Genomic DNA, 22,304 nt, shown 5'->3' on the forward strand with positions numbered 1-22,304 from the left:
CAGAGAGAAATAAATGCATTTTGACTTTGCATCTCAAGTTGATTTTGGTTGAGCCTATTCCCTCTGCTTACCCCTTAGTTTATAGCTTTCTGATCACTCAGGATTATCACATTTCATACACCTCTTCCCTTGGAAAGAGTTGGTCAATAATACAGTTCTGTGATGGCACATCACTCTTTTTCCCCAATTCTTGACCATTTACTAAATGTAACACAGTTAATCATGCTTGTGATGAGTGTTATCACTTAGATTTTATACTAAGCACTAATCAACACTCCATAAAGTAAGCAGATATTAGTGATCATTCTGCCTGTGAAACATAGATTAAAGAAGCCAGAAGAAACCAAATTATGTACTAGGGTTCAAAGAGAAAATCAGTAACAACTCTGAATGTAGAACTCATATTTTTCATAGGTTGTACTCACATTTCTTCTCTAAAGGTAAAGGGATTAATGTCAAAATTGAAAACAACAGAGAAGAAAAATACAAACATACCTTCACTGGCATGTCGGTCTCTAAATACATTCTTAGGGTGGACATTGAATCCTTCTATGTCATGAACTGATGAAGCTCTCCGTATACTGCAGATGCTTTCCTTTGATCTGGAATGAGTTAACTGGGAACTTGATTGCAGCATGTCAGGGTAGAGACGGTCCCATTGCCTTTTGGGAGAGGAATGGTCAAGAGGTCCAGATATATTCACCAGGGGTGAGCATTTGCTAGGCTGTATCAAGGCTTTTGTATCATCTGCTTCTGAGGGGCTGCAGCTTTCTTTTGTAGGAGACTTAAAGTGTTTCATGGCTACTGAATCATCACTGTGTTTAGATGAATCGATTACTACCACATCGGGGTCTTCTTGTGGTAAGGACTGCTTTCTGTAAGTGAGAACTCTCAAACCAGGGAACTTGAACCCAAAAAGTTTCCCTACAAATGAAGACAGGAAAGGGCACTGTTATAAGTCAAAGGCCATATCCCTTAAAACAAACAAAACATTGTTGACTTCTATTTAAATATCATGTGAAAAGTTCTTAATCAATACTCAGGTTATTTGCAGTTGGAATGAGGTATTTGTAGGAAACTTTTCTGAGGCCAGTATGAATTATTTTATGAGTTTTAAGAAAATTATGAAATAATTTTACCATATTTCTGATGGTTAGATATACTTCAGTGACATAAAAGCATTATTTGGATGACACAGTTTTTGTCTTAATAACCTGAAAAATACTATATATCCTTTTCATGTTTATTTTTATCTTTTTGTTCTTTACGGCCACACCTGTGGCAAATGGAAGTTCCCAGGCTAGGGGTCCAATCGGAGCTGAAGCTGCCAGCCTACACCACAGCAACGGCAGTGTGGGATCCAAGCCACATCTGTGATCTATGCTGCAGCTCACATTAATGCTGGATCCTTAACTCACTGAGTGAGGCCAGGGATCAGACCCGCATCCTCATGTATACTAGTCAGGTTTATTACCATTGAGTCACAACAGGAACTCCTATATATCCATTTTTTTAAAAGAAAAACTAAAGGTTGGAGCACAGTTTAAAAAGGGAAAGGATACCATGTATAAAAGGGGCAAACACAGGAAAGATTATTGCGGGTGTATGTGGGTATGTGGGGGATGTTACTATATTGGAAATGCTAGGAATGGAATGAGGTGGGGTAAAGAGTTGGCCTGCATATCTGGAAGGTTTGTATTGGATAATACTGTTAATCAAGTGTGGATGGGAAAAGTGGAGTCAACTGTGTATAAAATGGTCCTCATTCTGTTTGGGGTTCTTGAAAAGCTTTTGGTTTCAGAAAGAGATGTAAACATAAGAATTTCTTTTTCCTGATTTTTTTTTTTTTGTTCCAAAAATCTAAGACTATGGCATGGAATGTTACACATATCTCAGAGTGGGTGATGCTTAGAAGGTCAACTAAAATAAACATTAACAGGTAGGGATGAAAAATTAAAATATTAGCTATCAAACACAAACTTAGTGGTAATAAAAAAATGCAGATTAAATTAAGAGAATATCATTTCCCACTTTTGGCAGCAAATGAAAAAAAGAAGCATAACATCTAGTCCTGGCAAAGAACTCTGGGAAACATTCTGATGCTTTGCTGCTGGAATTGCAAATTGTTACAGATTCTTTGGAAAGTCATCTTATAGTATCTATTAAAGGGAAAAATACACTTTTCAAATGACTCAGTAATCAAATTATAGGATACTACAAAGGCACAAAAACTAGATACAACCTTAATATCCATTACAAGAATAGTTGGATAAACTATGGTACTTTCACACTCTGGAATCTTATGATATTTTTTAAGAAATAATAAATATGTATATTTTTTAGTGGAAGGTTATTCTAATGCAGTTTTATGTGAAAAGGCAAGTTTCAACTTCATGCGCCTATGGTAATATTATTTCATTAAAAATAATAAATCCTTGGGGAGTTCCCATCGTAGCTCAGTGGTTAACGAATCCGACTAGGAACCATGAGGTTGCAGGTTTGATCCCTGCCCTTGCTCAGTGGGTTAAGTATCCGGTGTAGGTCGCAGACGCAGCTGGGATCCCGTGTTGCTCTGGTGTAGGCCAGCGGCTACAGCTCCGATTGGACCCCTAGCCTGGGAACCTCCATATGCCCCGGGAGTGGCCCAAGAAATGGCAAAAAGACAAAAAAAAGTGAAAAAAAAACTAATAAAATAATAAAACCTTATATTTTCCTACATAAGTTGTATGGCTGTAGAGAACGACATGGAAGAGGCCAGTTCAAAGTTTAACACTGATTGGCTAAGTGGGTTTGGAAGTATGGAAAGTAAAATATATTGCATTCTTTTTGTATATCTCCATTGTTTGAGCATGCATACTTTTATAAATTAAGAAACAAAATAAAAAGGTAAAACTTCTACCCCTAGAAGAAACAAAAAGAGAAAGAATTCAAACAATACTGTGATTCAAAGCTTTTCTAAGTATTGTGTTTAAGAAAAAGCAGATTCTAATTTCTATTACCAGCACAGCAGCCTAGGTCCACATCACCCCATGACTTAACAATAACATGTTGTGCTTCAAGTCAGTTAGTAGGTGTATCTGGGCTGTAGTATTATCTACCTTCACATATTCTTTAGGTGTTATGTTCATCACTATCTTTAATATATGTATTACGAACTTTTTCTCAATGCATTGAGGATTCTTTTAAAATATGGAAGTATACTCTAAAAACTGGTGAAATTTTCTGCATTATATTTGAGTATCTCTTCCAAAAGACGGTCCTATCTACATACATAATTTCAATCCTATCTTTAGTCCAATATAACTCAAGGCTAGATCTATTTTCTTAGCTCCAAATCTGCATTTAATTATTTTTTTTATTTTTGTCTTTTTTAGGGCTGCACCCAAGGCATGTGGAAGTTTCCAGGTTAGGGGTCAAACTGGAGCTGGAGCTGCTGGCCTATTCCATAGCCACAGCAATGTGGGATCTAAGCCACATCTATGACTTACACCACAGCTCGTGGCAACACCGGATCCTAAACCCACTGAGTGAGGCCAGGGATCAAACCCACCTCCTCATGGACACTAGTCAGGTTTGGTACAGCTGAGATGCAACAGGAACTCCCAAATCTGCATGTGAAATGGCCTTATCAACATATTTACTTAGAAGTCTTAAAGACACCTCAAAAGTCTCATAGCAAATCAGATCTCATGATCTATCCCTTCAAACCCAGCCTTTTTCTTTGGTCAGTAAATGGCACCACAGTCCATCTAGTTGTAAAGCCTGAGACTTGAGGGCCATTCTAGTAGTTACTGTTCTCTCTCACTTCCATCCCCCATATCTAATTAATGCACTATGGTCATTTCACCTCCTGAATCTTTAATGTTTTCACTTCTGTTATCTCCACTGCTCTCAGCTTCGTCTAAGCTACTATCATGGTTCACCTGATTTCTTGCAATAGGATGCTAATCATCTTCCACAATTGCAGCATATTTGTGGAAGCACTTTTAAAAATGATTTAAAAAAACCCACAAAACCTAACTTATGATCACATAAAACTATTGTTTTAATCTTTTACTGTTCCCAGTAAAAGTGGTAGTAAAAATTGGAAATTAAAGTAAGAGATTATCATTTCCCACTCTTTGGCAGCAAATGAAAAAAAACTTCCTGCTTTGGGCATGAAGACAACACTAGCTCAACTATCTGCTGCTTAATTTCTTCTCCTTGCTCTCTGGTATCCAGCCATATGGACTTTTTAATTCCTCTAGAGGTCTGTGCTTTTTAGAGATTCAGTACTTCTTGTTTTTGATACATTTTACTCTTCCTACTTAGTACCTCTTTTAGGTTTTAGCTCCAAAGTCATTTCTGTGGGAACCTTTTCCTTCCTTCTGAACTAGATTAGCATCCCCTTCATAATTTTCACAAGAACTAATAGTTATACACTTGCTGATTTTCTGATTAACATTTCTCTCCCTCAGTGGACTGCAGGCAGGGCTCCTGTCTATTTTGCTCACCAAATCACAGTTCTAACAGAATGTCCAAATAATAAATGTATTTCCACTAGCAGATTCTAAACTAACAATGTGCTTCTATTTTGACCGTGGAAAAACTAAAATATTTAATTTGTTCTGACCAAATTGATTAGAGAATCTTAACCTCCTGGAATGTATTTACCCATATTTACCAAAAAATGGTTAATCCCAGTAGCTGATGGAAATGGTGAACTCTGTACTATGCCCTATTTATCTGATACAATACCTATTGTAAATATTAGCTTTTTGTTACCATCATGATTGTAGAGTATATACAAAAGAGTTTTCAAACTGCATCATCTAGTGAATTTTATATAAAATACCCATTGCAGAAACTTAGAAATAAGAGGCCTAATTTCTTATTGTATGCTTTCATTTATGTGCTAGTGGTTAACAGTGGTAAATATAATTGAAATAGAATCTGCCTTTTCAAAAAAGACCTGACACAGTGCACAAACTCCAAGTATGTTAAAAATTAAACTCTGGATTAATAAAACGTAGATAAAAGTAATAAATGGGTGCATATACAATTAAATAACAGTGCGTCACAGTAACTATTTTGCAAGCATTCTTACATAATTCTACTTACAACTTTTATATGGTCAAGTAAATTGCCAAGTTAAAGATCAGTGAACTGCATCAAAGTCATTTGATTCATTTTTAATGTACTTGGAATTGAGTTATAAATCAGTTTACAAATCAATTCTGCAAGCTTATTACAATGCACTGAGGTCAATGCCTACTTTTATTCATTTTTCATCAGTTACATTGCCCTCCTCCTTTAAAAACAATTCACTGCCTTTCGCAAATTAATGACTGCACAAGACATTTAGTTTGCTCCGACGGTTTAGTCATATCCAAGGTGGTACAGATGGTCTTTTCTGCATCACTAGGTTAACATGACCATGTTATATTGCATTACAGATTTAGTTGTCTAACTGCAATTCATCCGGAAAGAATACACATTGAGAATTTTGCTCATTGTAGCACTTTCAGGCATGAAATACAAAATGTAGGTGAATATAATCCTGTTATGATTCCTAAAAACCACCCTTATCAGTTGTCTCTGTATTTTACTGTATTTACTTTCTAACTTGAATAATTAAAATAGATACTACTTAGCTTATTATCTACTAAAATTTTCAATAAATATGAAATAAGAACAACAGAATAAGGGCTTCTTTTTAACACATTTTTACACATTCCCCAAAATAATCATAGATACTGATAAACTTACATGAATATAATTTTGCTTAAATGCATCATTTTCACTTGAGAGATAGTTTCTAACACACATGAACTTATAATTAACTACGACTATACTGTCTTTGTCAGGACATGCCACTTCTATGAAGTTGCTAAATTCAAGTTTGGAAGCTGTATCTTCATGCACCTTGTGTTACACTTAACTAGGAGCTTTTTATGCCTCAACCAAGGAGGCACACAGTGTCTCTCAAATTTAAAAAGCCCAGAATTATGACTTCAATCCATGCAAAAATGTTAAATACTTGGCCCAAGGTCAAATAGGAAATCAGGATAAAGTCAGAATAAAACAGCAGTTTCCTTGATTTAATTCCAGTTTTATCCAAGCTTTGGTGTTTTCTCGGGCCATAAATATCCACATGAGAATCTAATGAGAATCATAAATCTTTCCTCCAAATAAATGTAGATAAATGCATACACACTTATTTTTTTTTAATGATTTCAGAAGCTGAATAACAAAGTCCTTCTCCTCCAACCCAAACCCTTCCATTATCCTCCCTTAGGATCCCCTAGGTTTAGTTGACTCTTAATCCTCCTTTCAGTTGTGAGTTTCTTTTCATAAATATTTGTGCTAATCACATTTCTCACAAAATTATAATGATCACAACTATATTTCTACCCCTATCTCCTGTGGTAATGGGACTTCAGAAAATGTTTTACCAAACTTTTTCAATTGAGAAGACCTCATCAATCTGAATTCTCTCTCTCTCTCTCTGTCTTCTCTGGGGCTGATTCTTATCTACCAGAGTTTGGAAGAAAACTGTTGTGATAATTATTACATGAAATAATTTTCTACTTTAAGAATATACCCAGGAACATCAGAAACTGTAGTATTTCTTGCATAAAACCAAATATTTCTGAAAAATTCTCCATAATTTTACTATTAAAACTGAGTTAAATATAAATTGGAAACATTTTACTCTTGCTTGGTTCTGCTTAGCTGAATAATAAACTGAAAAGTAGTGGAGTTCCTGTCATGACTCAGTGGAAACAAATCTGACTAGCATCCATAAGGACGAAGGTTCGATCCTTGGCCTCGCTCAGTGGGTTAAGTATCTGGTGTTGCCGTGAGCTGTGGTGTAGGTTGCAGATGCCTCTCAGATCTGGCATTGCTATGGCTATGGTGTAGGCTGGCAGCTGTAGCTCCAATTTGACCCCTGGCCTGGGACACTCCATATGCCGCAGTTGCAGCCCTAAAATATATATATATATATATATATATAAAACAAATTTAATTTTGAGCAGTCATGCAAACCAGAGAATACAGTGGGCTAAGGAGAGGACACATGTGTCTGTATGTGAGGGGGATGTTGTGAAGGCCATGAGCAGAGATATTTCCCCTCACAAAGGATTAGGGGTGATGGGAGGTATCTTAGATCGTATATCTGAAAACAGACTAGGCAATATAAGGGTTTCAGGGAAATACTTTCAGGAAATAAGCCTACAAGGAAAAGAGGAAGACAGGATTGGCCACAGGAAGTTAAACTGTTATGAACATGAAGGTAAAGCTTCAGCCAGTCCTCCTGCAAACTGTGGAGCTGGGCTAGCCCTTCACAATTATGTCACGATGAAGTCAAAGCATCTGGCTTTTGTCTCCCTACGGCAGCCAGTCACTGGCTTCAGCACCCTATGGGAAGAGCCATAACCTTGGATAAAGCAGTTCCCTGCCTTTGACTACAATTCCCAATGAGGGGTGGAGGTATGTTCCTGCAGTGGCCAATATCTCCAGCAGCTGTCCCTACCCTGAGGAAGGTGTCTGAGGGACAGTGCCTATGGTACAGATGAGGAAGATTAGCCAGTTTGGGACCTGAAAAAAAATTATGTTCTGAATAAGTCTACTATGAGGCAAAATAAGAAGGTATGAATTAATATCAATGAACCTTTCTGTAATCAGGGTATTCACAAGTCTGACATTTAAATTGGAAGCCTTAAAATCACTGTGGGACTTTTCTCCAACCAAATAGCTCTGGATGTGCAGAGAAATTTAATTTTAATCTCTGAGTCAGGGAGAGCAACAGATCAAATTTGATGGGAGAAACAGGGAAGATAATTGACATATTTGACTTTTCTTTTTAGGAAGAAATTTCCATAAAGGCACTTGGCAAGGAGATGTCTTCCTTACTGACTGTGTAGGAAGTATAAAATGATGCCCATGGGCTGCTAGAGGAATACGTAATATTGTCAAAGAAGGTAACAGCTAGCAGTTAGACTGGGAAAAAGAATCTTTCAGTGTGAACTCAGTACTGACCTGGCTAACCTGATTAGCCAGTGACAAATGGGGCAGTGAGGCCATGTAGTTCTGAGGTTAGTGACCACAAAAGATCACCAGGGAATCCATCGACCTAGTAAACCTGAAGCTAAATTTGGGATCCTTTGAAGAAGCAGGTGGTCAGTATTGCCTCAAAAAACTGACTCCTGGGACATTTCCTAGGGCAAGAGATACCAGAGAAAAAGCTACATCTTGCAATAGAGCAGTAAGTGTAGGGCCAAATAGGTCGAAGCAATGAGTATGTTGACTCAATATGCTGTATACACATGTGCGGAGATCAGGGGAAGTTACTGCTGTAGCTGGGATGAGAGCAATCACATGGGCTGCAGCAGCAGCAGCGGCAGCTGTAGCAGCAGCAGCAGCGAATTTCTGGAAGAAGTTCACAAATGCTGATGATGTCTGAGACACTGCTTCCAAACTAGCTGGGTCATCATGAGAGCAAAGCAGCAGAAAACACAGATTTAGAACAAGGGAGATAAGGCAGAAAACAGGAGAGGGTGGGGGGCTGCTTTTAGACATTCAAGGTTAAAATCCCTCCACGAAGAGACATTGGAAATGAAAGCAAACACATTCTTATTATATACACATTATTAGGTTTCCATTTCTCTGTGATAACTGCTTAATAAATCAATGTATGATTTACAATGTTATCATTTTTTTTCTCTCTGATAGAATTCTTTCTTTTCCAAATGCCAAGTTAAGGAGTCCATTCATGCTGTGTGAAAGTAATGACATAGGTGGGGTGACCAGGTAGTTGTTACACTGAAGGGACTCTCTTGATGGAGTATTACAAACACAAATGGTACAGACACCAGTTGCCCACATGCCATAGGAATAGGGACTGCCCCTGATTTGGTTGTTGCTAGATAGCAAATTCTTCCAAATAGTGTGCTCATGGGGACTCTGATATGGATGTGCTGATTTAGCCCATCATTAACATTCATTGTTAACAAAAGGATAAAGTGTTTTTTTTTTCAACTACCTGTCATTTTCTTCATCTTAAAAAAAACATTATTTGCCAAAATCCTAGGGGGGAAACATGATATAAAGTTGATTTCAACTCATGACTGAATTTTTCCTGGAATTCTTTCAGCAACTATGTCACGGTTCCTTTTTCTGTATCAAATTTAATCTTTAAAAAGAGGAGACTTCCAAATGCATGATAATAGTAAACATTAGTTATGTTGTAAAACCTTTAATTAAATTCATCTGAATAATAGATTGTTTCTACCATAATGCTTGCTGAGTGGGAAACTCTATATTACTACTGCAGCTCTTCATCTTTGAATTAAAGAATGACTTTCAGCTCCAATGGAGAAGAGTAGAAACATTGTGAAGGCACTTTTATAAACCAGCTATACATAAAATGTCTTTGTTCCTTAGTTTGAGGTCTGAATACTGAGATAAAAATTTGAGGGAATAATGTAGCTATTCAGACAAATATATATTTTATGTGTCAGTTACTCAGAATATTGAGTCCAAAAGCATATGAATACATTTTTAGTGGCTTAAATTAGCTAGATAATTGCCTAAATTACCAACTTTATTTTGTCCATATAGACTTTGCTTCAGTCGAAGCTTTTAGAGTAATTCAAACTTTTATTTTAGTAAGCATAAAAGTAAAAATTTTGACTTGGGAACTATAATTTTAATCATTTCAAAGATAATGGAATCCCCTTTATAATGCCTTAATGAAATTAAATTTAAAAAGTTCACTTTTGAAAATAACTGAAAATAAAAGAACACAGAATTTATCTTTACTTTTAGCTTCACTTAAAATTTATCTTTATAGTTTTATCTAAATATTAAGTAACTTAGGAGTTCTCAAACTTCAGTGCATATCAGAATGGCCAGAAGGGATTGTCAAAACATAGATTGCTAAATTTCTTTTTCAATCAGTTGTTGTGGTGTAAGGCCTAAGAATTTGCATTTCAAGAATGTTACAAGATGATGCTGATGGCCTCACTCATGGAAAAATCACTGACTAATGTTCATTCAGTTGGGAAAAAAAAACAACTTAATTACTTAATATAAAAATATCATATTAATTTATATATTCTACAAATATTATTGGGTACTTACTATTTGCAAAATGTTAGGGATATGGAAGAAAATACAACATCCCTGCTATGAACTAGAGCTTAAATGTTCCTGGCTACTTTAAATAACATAGGCTTCTTCAGTTTTCCACAGCTCTCATCCCTCTTGCTCTCTATTTTTATTCCTGGTCTTCTTTAGTCATTTATGTTTCTCGTCTACTAAGCAAAGACATATGACCAGTGTGGTTGTAGAGATAGCTATGTGGTATCATGATGTCACAGGAGCAAGAACAGGTAAATCTGTCTGGGTGAATTGGGAACTCTCCATAGTTAAAACAGTCTTTTGGAGAAGGTGTGCTAGAGAAATAAAGGCATCTACTATAACGGCTTATTTCTCTAGCATATATGTTATACAAACAAAGAGGTATAAAATGTATGGTCTTTTTCAAAAACCACCACTGAAATATGAGATGTGACAGCAATGGGTTGGAGGGGGTGCTACTTGTGATGGGAGATGAGGCTAAAGAGGTATCTGAACCCAGAACATTGGTCTTTTGCTTAATGCACAAGGCTTTGGAGTTTTATACCTTCAGGCAATAGAGGACCATTATAAAGGATATAAAGAGTGATGTACAGTAGTATGACATGTGATTGTGAGGAAAAGGAATTTAAAGCAGAGATACCAATTGTGAGAGCATTGTATCAGTCCAAGAAAGATGTGCTATGAGCCTGAGTAGGCAATTACAGTGGGCTGTGTGAGAGATTTATTTACTGGGTATGCTTGAGAGAATCTGACCATTCTTTGGTTGCAAAAGAGACAATTAGGGAGAAGGAGAAGTTTCCTTCTCCCTAATTCCTTCCTAGATTTCTGGCTTAAGTAGCTTGGGTAATGCTAAGAGTTTTTGATAAAACTGGATGGAATATTTTATCAAATCAAATTTTGGAAAGATGGAAGTCTTTGGAGAAATCTGGAGATGGAAAGACAAATCTTAGCTTGAAAATGCTAAATTTCTAGAAATGCTAAAATCTTCCCCAAGATATTTCCAGTAGGAAGTTGGATATATGAAGGTTTAAGTCATGAGAAAATCTAGAGAGAGGTGTGTTTGGAGGTAGTGATTTGAAAGTGGTTTGTTTCCTATAGGTCATGGATAAGTTTGCCCTAGCAGAGTGTTGAGAAGATGACTAAGAAGAGAAGAACATTAAGAGCAGCTTCTAGGGGATAAATGAACAGAGTTTAAGAATTTCTTGTTTAAGGGGAACAAGAAAATGGTACTAAAATAATTGTCAAAGTGATAAAAAGCGGAAAATGAGTATGGGGTCATGGAACATTAAAGGATGGAGAGAAGGAAATGGAATTTAGCACGGTATTTTCATACTAGGGGGCAATGTTGGGGGCACAATATAGAGAGCTTATTACAGTGAGCAGAGGAAGAAAGGAAATAAGGGAGACAATGAATAGGTGTGGAAAATCCAAGGAGAGACAAGTAACAAAAGCAAAGAAAGCAACATACAAACAATATGGGGAGGTGAGGACTGTGGCAATCTGGAGAGTACATATCCCATCTAATGCTGTGGCCAGTATTCTGTTCCAGCTTACTGCAAACATGTGGCCAGATACTTATATTATAAATTATATTTGGGGATATGAGCTTAAGTTCCACATTTATGGTTGCCCAAACTGACTCTGGTTTTAAGACATGTTAAGAACCTAAAATGGATTCACTTTCTGTTGGGTTACATATTGCTAAATCAAGAATTTTTTGTTTAAGGTTTGCCCAATCTCCCTCAAGAAATTTTTAACAAATTAAAATGTTTGTGTGTCTGTGTGAACCAGACTGGTTATCCTAGATTTCTGCTGTAAAATAGAAGAAATATAAAATTTAAATATACTTGTCAATAACTTAAAATGAAACTTTAATATAAATAAAAGCCTCTTAAACTTGACAATTAGCTTTGAAATGAATAGTGTAAACAAGAACACATAAGCTGGTTATCTTCCATGTGGTGTAAACATTTCATAGCAACAGATATTAGAGCAGAAAAAAAAGGGAACATATTTTCCCGTCGCTGTTAGTTTCTTTAGATGTGCCCCCCTTTTAGTTTGTAGGAAAAGTAGAATTTTCTCATACACTCAGTATCATTTCCATTTTTCAGACTGCAGAGTTTAAACCACCAGTGATAGTATCTTTTATTTGGTATTTATATTTATGTAGCAATTCATTGACTCAATTGTGCAGTATTTATTAATTTGATAGTTAACTTATTAATTTGATAGACCTATCAGAATAATAATCTTTCATGTACTTGCTTCATTCCAGAAGACAGAATGTGACTGGCCCTATAGCTTCGACAGAGATTAAGTTTGTGAAAAATTAGTTCTTTCCAGAGAAAACTGCTCACTTTTGCTGTGCTGTGTTCCTGACCCAGAACTAGATATTTGTACTGAGAATTGATCCACCTTTTAATTCAATATAGGTCTCTAGGTTTCCAGTATTTACTCAGCCTAATTTATCATAGTCCTTTTTTTCATGACGCATCTCTTCTATTGCGTGTGTGTGGGCTTTGTTTTGTTTTTTGTTTTTTAGGGTTACACCTGTGGCACATGGAGGGTCCCAGGCTAGGGGTCTAATCGGAGCTACAGGTGCCAGCCTATGCCATAGCCACAGACACTCCATATCTGAGCCAGGTCTGCGACCTACACCACAGCTCATGGCAACACCGGATTCCCCAACCCACTGAGCAAGGCCAGGGATCTAACCCACAACCTCATGGTTCCTAGTCAGATTCATTTCAACTGTGCCATGATGGAAACTCCTTCTTTTGTGTATTTAGTCCCTTTTCTGTTACTTAATTTTCTCAACTTAATACTTCAATTTTTTTCATCTATGTTTCTTATTGTCACTTCTTATTTTTCTTTTTCCTTTACTTTTCCTACATTCCAGGAGAGGCAGTTAAATTTTTAGAAACCTATATCTTCTTAAATAGAGTTGCCTTTTTTCCATTACTTTCACTTAAATCCCAAAACTAAGGGCATGCATATGCTGCCCTCCTTGACATACACACTTACACACACACACACACCCCTCATTTAGACAAGAAATTAAGCATTTTGAAGATTAAGATGTTTCTGCAAAAAGGGATGTAGCAAAAGTTGACTTTCTTTTATTTCCTTATTGGTTTGTTTGTTTTAGTGGCCACCAATGTAATGACAATGTTTGAAATAGCCAATATCATTATCTTACACAGGTCATAAAATTATACTTTAAGAAAAAAAGAAGGTTGCTAAAGAACATAAATGATATATAAAGTAGAAATTGGATAGCATCAGAAGCTACCAAATATAACTTGTTTCTGTCTAACTTTTCTGCTTGATTTAACAATCAACTCTTCAAAAATTGACACCAAGAGATATTTAGAGCATATAATGATGGAAGGTATAATCAAAGCCAATATAATAGTTGTAAATAACAGGCCTTTGTAATGCTCTAGAAACTGTTTTATCTGCATATTTGTATTCTCTCCAACAGTTCCCTGTCTGAGTGGCAGCTGCAGTGTAGGGAAACCACTCATGTTCACATAATAAGAAACACTCTCAAATGAATTTTCTATGACTTGCATGAGAGATGCTATTTTAATCAAAGTATAAAGTTGCATAGATTATGTATGATACTCTGGGCGTCTACTGTATAGATTATCTTCCATTCAAGAAATCAGAGTTTCAATTCTCTGTTTGTAATCAGTTTGAAATGAATATATTATTTAAAAAAAAAATCTCCCTTTTTGCCATACTGCTTATATGCTACTCCCTAGCCAATTTGATGGACCATGAAAGGCAACTATTCTTGGGGAGAAATGAAGAATTTTTTGAAGATAACAAAGAAGCAAAACTAAGTTTTCCCCCAAAGAAGTTATCTCATTGACGTTCAGGACCAAATACAGGCTGACATTACCTAAAGGATACTCCCTCAGAAATCATTCAATAATGACTAAATTTGTCACTATTGAATATAAATAAATACATTATATATAAAGAAAATATAAAGAAATCAAAAGCAGTCATCAATTTTAAGGAGCAAGTTTGATCTTTTAATAGTTTTTTAAATAGTACTTCAATTTTATTTCTAAACATGTCACCTGGGAGACTGATATATTGGAGGTTTTGATAGACTTTTCCACAAGTGTAATACTGCTCAGAGTAAAATATTCATAATGTATGAATTATAACATGAACATATTTGTTCCAATATTGCCTTAACAGGATATGGTACTGTCATTTAGACATACCTAAGGAAGTAACTGATACTACGAAAAAATTTCAGCTGTGTACATTTGATTTAGTATTAGTTTAGGTTTACAACATAGACTTTTGGGACTATTTTTACGTATATTTTGATATCTGATTTATATATAGTATAACAAAGTTTCATGATAAGGCATCCAGCTTCCCACAGACAATAACAGTAACTTAAATTTTCATTTCCTCATTGACTCTCTCAAAAACCCTGGAAATCAATAGGGAGGCAAGCAAAAACACCCATAAACTATGCCTAAAGAGTAATTAGAGAAAGAGACATTACAAACATCAATTTACATGTATTCAGGGAAATAAATGCCCAAGACCAGAAGATTAACAAAGAATACTCTGTTAATAGTCAGGTAGAAACTAAGAGGAAAAAACATAGGTACAAAAGTCTCCTTAGAGTGATGGAACATATATCAAATAGGATTTACTCTCAGAAAACGAGTGATTCACACTGATTAAGAAATAGAGAACTTCTGTAACCTTAATGGACAATGAATTGACTATTAAAAAGATAACAGAAAATGGCTAGAAATGTGCTAAGACCCCAGACATTAGCCTTGGAAAAGCAGTACTTCTTGGAGAGCCGGAGGGATCCTCAAAGGTGGAATTGAAGATTCCCTGGGAAATAAGGAAGTGATGAATATAAAGTCCCCTTACTGATATATAATAATATAGAATAATTGGAAGACAAAAACAAGCAAACAATCCAACAAACAACAAAAACAGGCAGTGACATATAAAGAACAAGCAAGCCCTCCACAAACACCTCAAATTTACAAACTCCTTGCAATGTATGAATAAGCCTTTGACCTAAAAAAAAATCTTAAAAGGCACTCAAACAAGACCTATTCCCTTTGCACATCCAGGTTTCTTGCTAGTAATGGCACATAAAAGTCTGTCATAAATAGTTATAAATAAGAAAACTAATATTTGTAAAAAGATATCATAAGGGAAAAACAGGGAATGGGAATAAAAACATTCTTTGCAGATAAAAGTGTGCTAAATATCAAGTTATGAAATAGAAGAGATATATAATACCCCCAAAAAATTTAGAACATTTTAAACCAGTAATTAAAGATAAGAAATAAAATTATAAATTAGGAATTCAAAAACATAGAATAAAAACTGGACAAATAAGAAAATACAAAGCAAGAACTGAAAGAATACAGGTAATAAATTCAGGAAAGAAAAAGATAAAATAATCTAAAAAAAAAACTCGTATGTTACAAGCAAACCATAAGAACAAAGGTTAGAAATGAAAGAAACTAAGAAAATGAAATAGCATAAAGAGAGGAAAAAGACAAGGGAGAATGTGATGGATATGAAAAATAGGCAAAGAAGGTCCAACATCCATATTAATTTGAGTCCCTGAAGAAGACAAACCAGTAGAAATAAATATTAAAAATTATAATTCAGTAAAATTTCCTGAAATAAAATATGAATTGTTGTACATATGAAAAGGCCCCACCATATATCTGGGAAAATTGATTAAGAACATCAAATCCAGACATATGCAAGCAGAAATTTTAGACTTTAAAAGTCTATCTTGGTTTGAAAGAGGAATATCAAAACCTGCTATTATTAGCTTATTTCTGAATTTTTTGAAACTTGGAAAAATATCAAAATCACTTACAAAGGGCAGACAAATAGGTTGGCATCAGATTCCTCATTGGCAACATCTGATGCAAGAAAAGACTGGAACACTGTCTATAAGGTTCACAGGGTAATAAAATGTGGGCCAACTATGTTATATCTACCCAGGCTGTCCTTCAAGTGTGAAGGCTGTAGAAAAATAGTATTGAACATAAAAGAACTTTCCAAATATTTTATTCATGAACATTTTTTAAAGAAGATGAACTTTATCCAAAAAGTTTTTTTGGGGGGGAAATTTTGGCAAAAAGAGAAATAGTGAGTATCAAATATATTTCACTAGAAATGTAAGGCCAAAACAAAAGTGAGAAGTATGTAAATTATATCCTCTGAGATGAGAGAAATACTAAAATCAAACAAAATGGAAGATGAAGAAATTACAAAATAACCTCAGAGTGCCTTATTGGTAAAAACTGAGAGTCAAATGATATAATTTAAACTGACACACTGAATAGTAGAAGACTAAGTGTACTTAGGAGTGCAAAGATAAGCATTAAAACATAATATTAACTAAAATTGCATGGTAGAAAGGGAAGGAAAAAAGAGCTAATTTTATTGTTGCTCATAGTATTGAATCAAAATATAGTATTTGAGGAAGAGGAGAGATTAAGGATATCATATAAAATTTTCTGGTGGGATCAAGATGGCAGAGGAGTTAAGATATGGTGCACACCTTCTCCTCAAACACATCAAACAAACCCATCTACATGTAGAATGATTGGCACAGAACACATACTGAATGCTGGCAGAAGACCTTAAACCTCCAAAAAGGACAAAAAACCCTCCACATAACAGGGTACAACAAAAGGAAAAAAAAGGAATTGGGACTGAACCGGCACTCCTGATAGTTAGCTGTGAAACAGAAAAGGATTCTGCTCCCTGGAAGGCCACCAACTGACAGGGAAATCAGCTGGGGCAGAGGTCGAAACTTAAAGCCTCAGAGAAAAGCACATCAGCTGGATGGAGGAGGGAAAAGCAGAGAGAGACACACAGACCATTTGTATCATGGCTGGGACATGCAGGAAGAGACAATCTGGCAGATGCTGGATGCTGAGACTCAGCCTTCTGATGTCAGTTCTGGGGATAGAACTAGGGTTGGCTGTGTGGAGGCAGACTTAGGGGCTTGGGAACAGTGCACCACAGCTTGGGGAGCAGAGCACCACAGCTGAGGGAGTGTGGGAGGAGGCCTTGGCCTGCAGGAGAAGGAAGTCATCACTGCTGGGAAAGGTGAGAAAAGGAGGGGCAGAACCACCATAGGAATATCTTTCTCTGTGCATGGGCATGTGGGCTCTCGGGTGGTAGAGTGCCTCTTGCATAGACTATGGGCAGCAGGAGCAAACCACCCCTGTCAGCTCAGACTCTAGGGGTGGGAACAGCCCGCCACTACCAGGGATCCATGAATAGTCACCACCTGAAGTCCCAGTCACCTCAGGGGTTGCTACTGAGGAGGGCACTGCAACCAAACACCACCCATTGCCTTCACTCCCCTGGGAACATACACACCCTGCTTTTGCCACTGCTAAAGGCTCTGGGCACTGCCTACACCTCCCTTAGGGTCACTGCCACTTCCCAGGGCCCTGCAACCAGGAGCAGCCTGTGCCATTCCCTGAGGTCCTCATCAGCAACCAGGCACTGGCTAAAGGACCTGCTCATTGCCTCCATCTCTCTGGAAGCAAGTGCAGGTTGTACATTGGCATATATCCTACCAAGGGGATAACACTGAAGAAAGAGACAGCAAACATCCAAACCAAAAGCAACTCTCACGCCAAAACAGAAAGTTTGTATAGTAAGCCCTCACAGGCTACCTATAGGCACTCTCCCATATAAACAACCCTCTAAGATTAAAGTAAATACTTGTTTTCCCTAAACTCACAGAATAAGAAAAAAAAAAAAATGAAGAAGCTCAGGAACCATTCCCACCTAAAAGAACAGGAGAATTCCTCTTAAGGAGCAAACAATGAAATGGACCTCTGAAGTCTAACAGATACTGAGTTCAGAACAGAGATAGTGAAAATTCTAAAGGCATTAAGCGTGGATATGAACAATAATGCAGATCACTTTATAAAGGAACTAGAAATCATAAGGAGGATCCAAAAATAATTGGAGAATTCATTTGCAGAGACACAAGCTGAGTTCAAGGCATTGAAGAGCATAATGAATAATGCAGAGGAACAAATAAGTGACTTGGAAGATAGAATAATGGAAATCACCCAATCAAGACAGCAGAGAGAAAACTAAATGAAAAAACTAAATGAAAAAAATGTCAAAAGTTAAAGATAAGAAGAGGATTCTAGAGGCAGCAAGGGAAAAACAAACAGATAATTAAGGGAACCACCATAAAGATATCAGCTGATTTCTCTACAGAAAGTAGCCAAGATATATTCAAAGTTCTAAAAGAGAAAAATTTGCAGCCTAGAATACTCTACCCAGCAAGATTACTATTTAAAATAGGAGATATGAAGAATTTCTCCAACAAAAACTAAAAGAATACAGCAATACTAAACCCATTTTAAAAGAAATACTGAAAAGACTTCTCTAAATAGGAAAGAAGTATGAAGATATAGATGAGGAAATCACATTGGAAAGTAATCACTTAAGCCAGTATACAGATCCAAAAGGAAAAAACAAACAAAAAAACCATTTGTAAAAACTACAATAAACACAAGGAACAGCCAAAGGTTAAATATGAAGATGTGAAAAAGGACATTAAAATCATAAAATGTGGGGAAGGAAAGTAAGAAAATCAGGACTCTTATTTTTTAAGAATGTGTTTGAGCCTATATGACTGTCAGGCTGAAGCAAGAAGATATAGAAAGGGGTTAACATACTTGAAACACAGGGCAATCACAAATTAAAACTAAATAATACATTCACAAATATAAAAAGAAAAGGACACAAGCATAAAATAAAATCATCCAACCATAAAACAAAGATACAAAGGAAAAACATAGTCTCAACTGGAAAACAAGGTTTAAAATGGCAATAAATACATATTTATCAATAATTACCTTAAATGTCAATGGACTGAATGCTCCAGTCAAAAGCAGTAAAGTGGCAGACTGGATTAAAAAAAAAAAACATAAGAGCCTACAATGTGCTGCCTACAAGAAACTCACCTTAGGGCAAAGAATACATATAAATTGAAAGTGAGAGGATGGGAAGAGATATTTCATGAGAATGGAAATGACAGGAAAGTGGGAGTTGCAATCTCATATCAGACAAAATAGACTTTAAAACAAAGAAAGACAAAGAGGAGTTCCCACTGTGGCTTAGTGGAAATGAATGTGACTAGCATCCATGAGGACACAGGTTCAATTCCTGGCCTCACTCAGTGGGTTAAGGATCCGGCATGCCATGAGCTGTGGTGTAGGTCGCAGATGCAGCTCGGATCTGGCTTTCATGTGGCTGTGGTATAGGTCGGCAGGTACAGTTCTGATTTGACCCCTAGCCTGGGAACATCCATATGCCATGGGTACAGCCCTAAAAGACAAAAAAGACAGACAGACTGACAGACAGAATGAAAGACAGACAGACAGACAAACAAAGAAGGGCACAAGGATCAATTTCAGAAAAGGATATTACTCTTGTCAATATATATGCCCCAGATACAGGAGCACCCAAAGGCATACCACAAATACTAACTGAAATAAAAGGAGAAATTGATGGCAAAACAATAAGAGGAGGAGATTTTTTACACCCCACTGATATCAATGGACAGATCCTCTACATGGAAAATCAATAAGGCAACACAGATCCTAAATGACACAATAGAACAGTTAGACTTAATTGATATCTTCAAGACATTACATACACAAAACCCAAAAATATACATTCTTTTCAAGTGCACATGGAATATTCTCAAGGATTGACCACATACTAGAGCACAAAACTAACTTCAAGAAATTTAAGAGTATAGAAATTATTTTGAGCGTCTTCTCTGACCAAAATGGAATGAAACCAGAAATCCACTACAGGAAAAGAAATGAGAAAAAACTGACTACATGACCACTAAACAACATGCTTACCAAAATACCACTGAATCAATGAGGAAATCAAAAGGGAAATTAAAAAATACTTAGAGACAAATGATAATGAAGACACAATCATTCAAAATCTATGGGATGATACAAAAGCAGTTCTTAGAGGGAAGTTCATAGTGATACAGGCCTTCCTCAAAAAGGAAGAAAAACCTCAAATCAACAACATAACCTACCACCTAAAAGAATTGGGAAAAGAGGGAGTTCCCGTGTGGCGCAGAGGTTAACAAATCTGACTAGGAACCATGAGGTTGCGGGATCAGTCCCTGCCCCTGCTCAGTGGGTTAACGATCCGGCATTGCTGTAAGCTGTGGTGTAGGTTGCAGACGCGGCTCGGATCCCGAGTTGCTGTGGCTCTGGCATAGGCCTGTGGCTACAGCTCCAATTCGACCCCTAGCCTGGGAATCTCCATATGCCACGGGAGTGGCCCAAAGAAATAGCAAAAAGACAAAAAAAAAAAAAAAAAAAAAAAAAGAATTAGAAAAAGAGGAACGAACAAGACCTAGAGTCAGCAGAAGCAAGGAAATAATAAAGATCAGAGACAGGAAACCAATAAATGAGATTTAAAAAAAAATTTTAAATCAATAAAACCAAGAGCTAGTTCTTTGAAAGGGTAAACAAAATTGACAAACCTCTGGCCAGACTCACCAAGAAGAAGAGAGAGAACTAAAATAAAATAAGAAATGACAAAGGAGGAATCTCAGTGGATACTGAAGAAATACAAAAAAACGTAAGAGAATACTATGAACAATAATAAGCCAACAAATTTGACAACCTAGAATACATGGATAACTTTCTAGAGACATACAGCCCACCAAAACTGAATCAAGAAGAAACAGATCATTGGAACAGACCTATCACTTAGAAATGAAACTGAATACATAATAAAAACACTCCCTACAAATAAAAGTTCAGGACAAGATGGCTTCACAGGTAAAATCTACCAAACATATACCCATCCTTCTTAAAACTTTTCCAAAAGATTGAAGAAGGAATACTCCCAAAGATATTCTATAGTGCCACCATCACCCTAATAATAAAACCAAAGATACTACCAAAAAAGAAAATTATAGGCAAATATATTTGATAAATACAGATGCAAATACTCTCAACAAAATTTTAGCCAACTTAATCCAACAACACATAAAAAAAAGATCATATACTATAGCCAAGTAGGATTCATACCAAGTTCACAAGGATAGTTCAACCTACACAAATCAATCAACATCATACACCACATTAACAAAAGTTAAAAACCACATTATCATCTCAATAGATGTAGAAAAAGCATTTGACAAAATCCAACATCAATTCATGATAAAAATTCTTACCAAAAGTGGGTATAGAGGGAATATACCTTAACATAATAAAAGCTGTTTATGACAAACCAAAGCCAATATAATACTCAATGAAGAAAAGCTGAAAGACTTCATGCTAAAATCTGGAATGGGACAGGGATGCCCACTCTCACCACTTTCATTCAACATAGCATAGAAGTCGTAGCCACAGCAATCAGGCAAAATAAATAAATAAATAAATAAAAGGTATCCAGATTGGAAGAGAAGAGATAAAATTGTTACTTTATGGAGATGACATGTTAGTACATATAGAAAACCCTAAGGATTCCACACAAAAACTAAGAACTGATCAATGAATTCAGCAAAGTCACAGGATACAAGATTAACATTCAGAAATAGGTTGCATTTCTGTACACTAACAATGAAATTTTAGAAAAGGAATATAAAAATACAATATCTTTTAAAATCACATCCAAAAACATCAAATACCTAGGAATAAACTGACTAAGGAGGTAAAAAACCTATATGCTGAGAACTATAAAACATTAATCAAGGAAACTAAAGGGGATCCAAAGAAATGGAAAGATATTCCATGCTCCTGGGTTGGCAGAATTAATATCATTAAAATAGCCATCTACAGATTTAATGTAATCCCTATCAAATTACCCATGACATTTTTCACAGAACTGGAACAAACAATCCAAAAATTGATATGGAATCAGAAAAGATCTAGAATTGCCAAAGCAATCCCAAGGGGGGAAAAAAAACCAAGCAAGAGGCATAAATTCCCATACTTCAGACAATATTACAAAGCTACAGTAATCAAGATATTGTGGCACTGGTACAAAAACAGACATATGGACCAATGGAACAGAATGGAGAGCCCAGAAATATACTCAGACACCTACGGTCAATTAATCTTCCACAGTGGAGG

General features: G+C 36.1%; 1 protein-coding gene across 8 annotated transcripts in view; it reads right to left on the bottom strand.

The window, feature by feature from the left end:
* The window catches only part of KCNH7 (potassium voltage-gated channel subfamily H member 7), a 501,689-nt gene that overhangs the window by 152,267 nt on the left and 327,118 nt on the right, over positions 1-22,304 (bottom strand). For all 8 annotated transcript variants that reach the window (XM_021075770.1, XM_021075768.1, XM_021075767.1 and 5 more), the window contains exon 4: positions 496-924. In XM_021075770.1, the coding sequence (XP_020931429.1) occupies positions 496-924 (429 nt within the window). The remainder of the gene's footprint in view (positions 1-495; positions 925-22,304) is intronic.

The sequence above is a fragment of the Sus scrofa genome, chromosome 15, assembly GCF_000003025.6.
Source record: "Sus scrofa isolate TJ Tabasco breed Duroc chromosome 15, Sscrofa11.1, whole genome shotgun sequence".
NCBI classification, from domain to species: Eukaryota; Metazoa; Chordata; class Mammalia; order Artiodactyla; family Suidae; genus Sus; species Sus scrofa.